This window comes from Monoraphidium neglectum (genome assembly GCF_000611645.1).
Source record: "Monoraphidium neglectum strain SAG 48.87 unplaced genomic scaffold scaffold00356, whole genome shotgun sequence".
Taxonomy (NCBI): Eukaryota; Viridiplantae; Chlorophyta; class Chlorophyceae; order Sphaeropleales; family Selenastraceae; genus Monoraphidium; species Monoraphidium neglectum.
The window spans coordinates 12178-13237 of record NW_014013272.1 but is presented as its reverse complement, the minus strand read 5'-3'; the positions used below and the strand labels follow the sequence as shown (position 1 = coordinate 13237).

At 67.5% G+C, this 1060-nt stretch overlaps 2 protein-coding genes across 2 annotated transcripts in view; one reads left to right on the top strand and one right to left on the bottom strand.

Annotated features, from left to right (window-relative positions):
- MNEG_2973 (hypothetical protein) overlaps positions 1-204 on the top strand; it is a gene marked incomplete at both ends in the record, with an annotated part of 3864 nt that extends 3660 nt beyond the window's left edge. Inside the window, one exon of the mRNA XM_014048551.1 lies at positions 114-204. Within this exon, the coding sequence (XP_013904005.1) occupies positions 114-204 (91 nt within the window). The remainder of the gene's footprint in view (positions 1-113) is intronic.
- Positions 205-664: 460 nt separating this feature from the next.
- Positions 665-1060, bottom strand: part of MNEG_2972 (hypothetical protein) — a gene marked incomplete at both ends in the record, with an annotated part of 5944 nt that continues 5548 nt past the window's right edge. Inside the window, one exon of the mRNA XM_014048550.1 lies at positions 665-1043. Coding sequence (XP_013904004.1) covers positions 665-1043 — 379 coding nt within the window. The remainder of the gene's footprint in view (positions 1044-1060) is intronic.

The following is a 1060-nucleotide window of genomic DNA, read 5'->3' as shown; positions in this document are numbered from 1 at the left end:
CCCCCACACGGCAGCCCTTACCCCGCCCCTGCATACACCGGCCATGTAAAGTTTACCCGCATTGCAGACGCCCTCAACCCCCCTCAACCGCCTGCAACCAACCCAATCGCCAGGGACGTTCTGGACGCGTCGGTCCTGAGGGGCGGCTCCCGCGACCAGACGGCGCCGGCGGGCCTCGGCATGGCCGTGCTAGAGTCCGCATGAGCCCCCGATGTGACCAGATCCGCGGCCGTGCTTTCTTGTTTACTCGTTGCCGCAGTGCCAAAGGCTGCGGCGTTGAAAACAAGGCCGCCAAGGGAGCGGCGGATCACCCCTGCAGGTCGCGCTGCGCAGACGCCTGCGCCGCGCTGCTGCGCTCTTTCTCTGGCGGCAGGGGGCCTGCCCGCTGTGCATGTGCAGTCGCATGTCGCTCGTCCTCTCCTCTCTCAAGCATATGCTCTTTTGCGGGCCGCTCTGCGGCAGCGTGTGCCGTGCGCGTGTCAACAGACAGCGTAGCGGCGCCTCTCACAGTGCCCGCAGCAGCTGGAGGCGTAATGACCGCCCCCAACCACCGGCCACAAGACCACGACCGGGCCCAAGCTAGGCCGACAATAAGTGACTCAAATGCCAGGCCAATCAACCTTGCAACAAGAGAGTCACAATTCGAAATTTCAAACCAACTGATTTACAGGTCTCCCGCCAGCTCGGCGAGCTCCAGCCACCGCAGCTCCATCTCCTCGCTCTTGGCCACCAGGTCGGCCAGCTTCCCGCTGGCTTCCTCCAGCGCCGCCCTCTGGGAAGGGTCGGCCGCCAGCTTCGCCACCTTGGCCTCGAGGGCCGCCTGCTCCTTCCCGGAAGCTTCCATGGCCTTGCACAGCTTCTCGTACTCCTCCCTCTCTTTGAAAGACAGCGTCGTGCGCTTGCGCGCTGCCGGCTTGCTGCTGCTGGCCGCGGGCGCCACCACGGGCGCCGCCGCCGCTGCTGCCGCGGCCCCCTTCGCCTTGCCGCCGCCCTTCTTCCCCGCCGCCGGCGCCGCGGCCGCCGCTGTCGCGCTCCTGCCGTTGCTGGCGGCCGCGGCGGG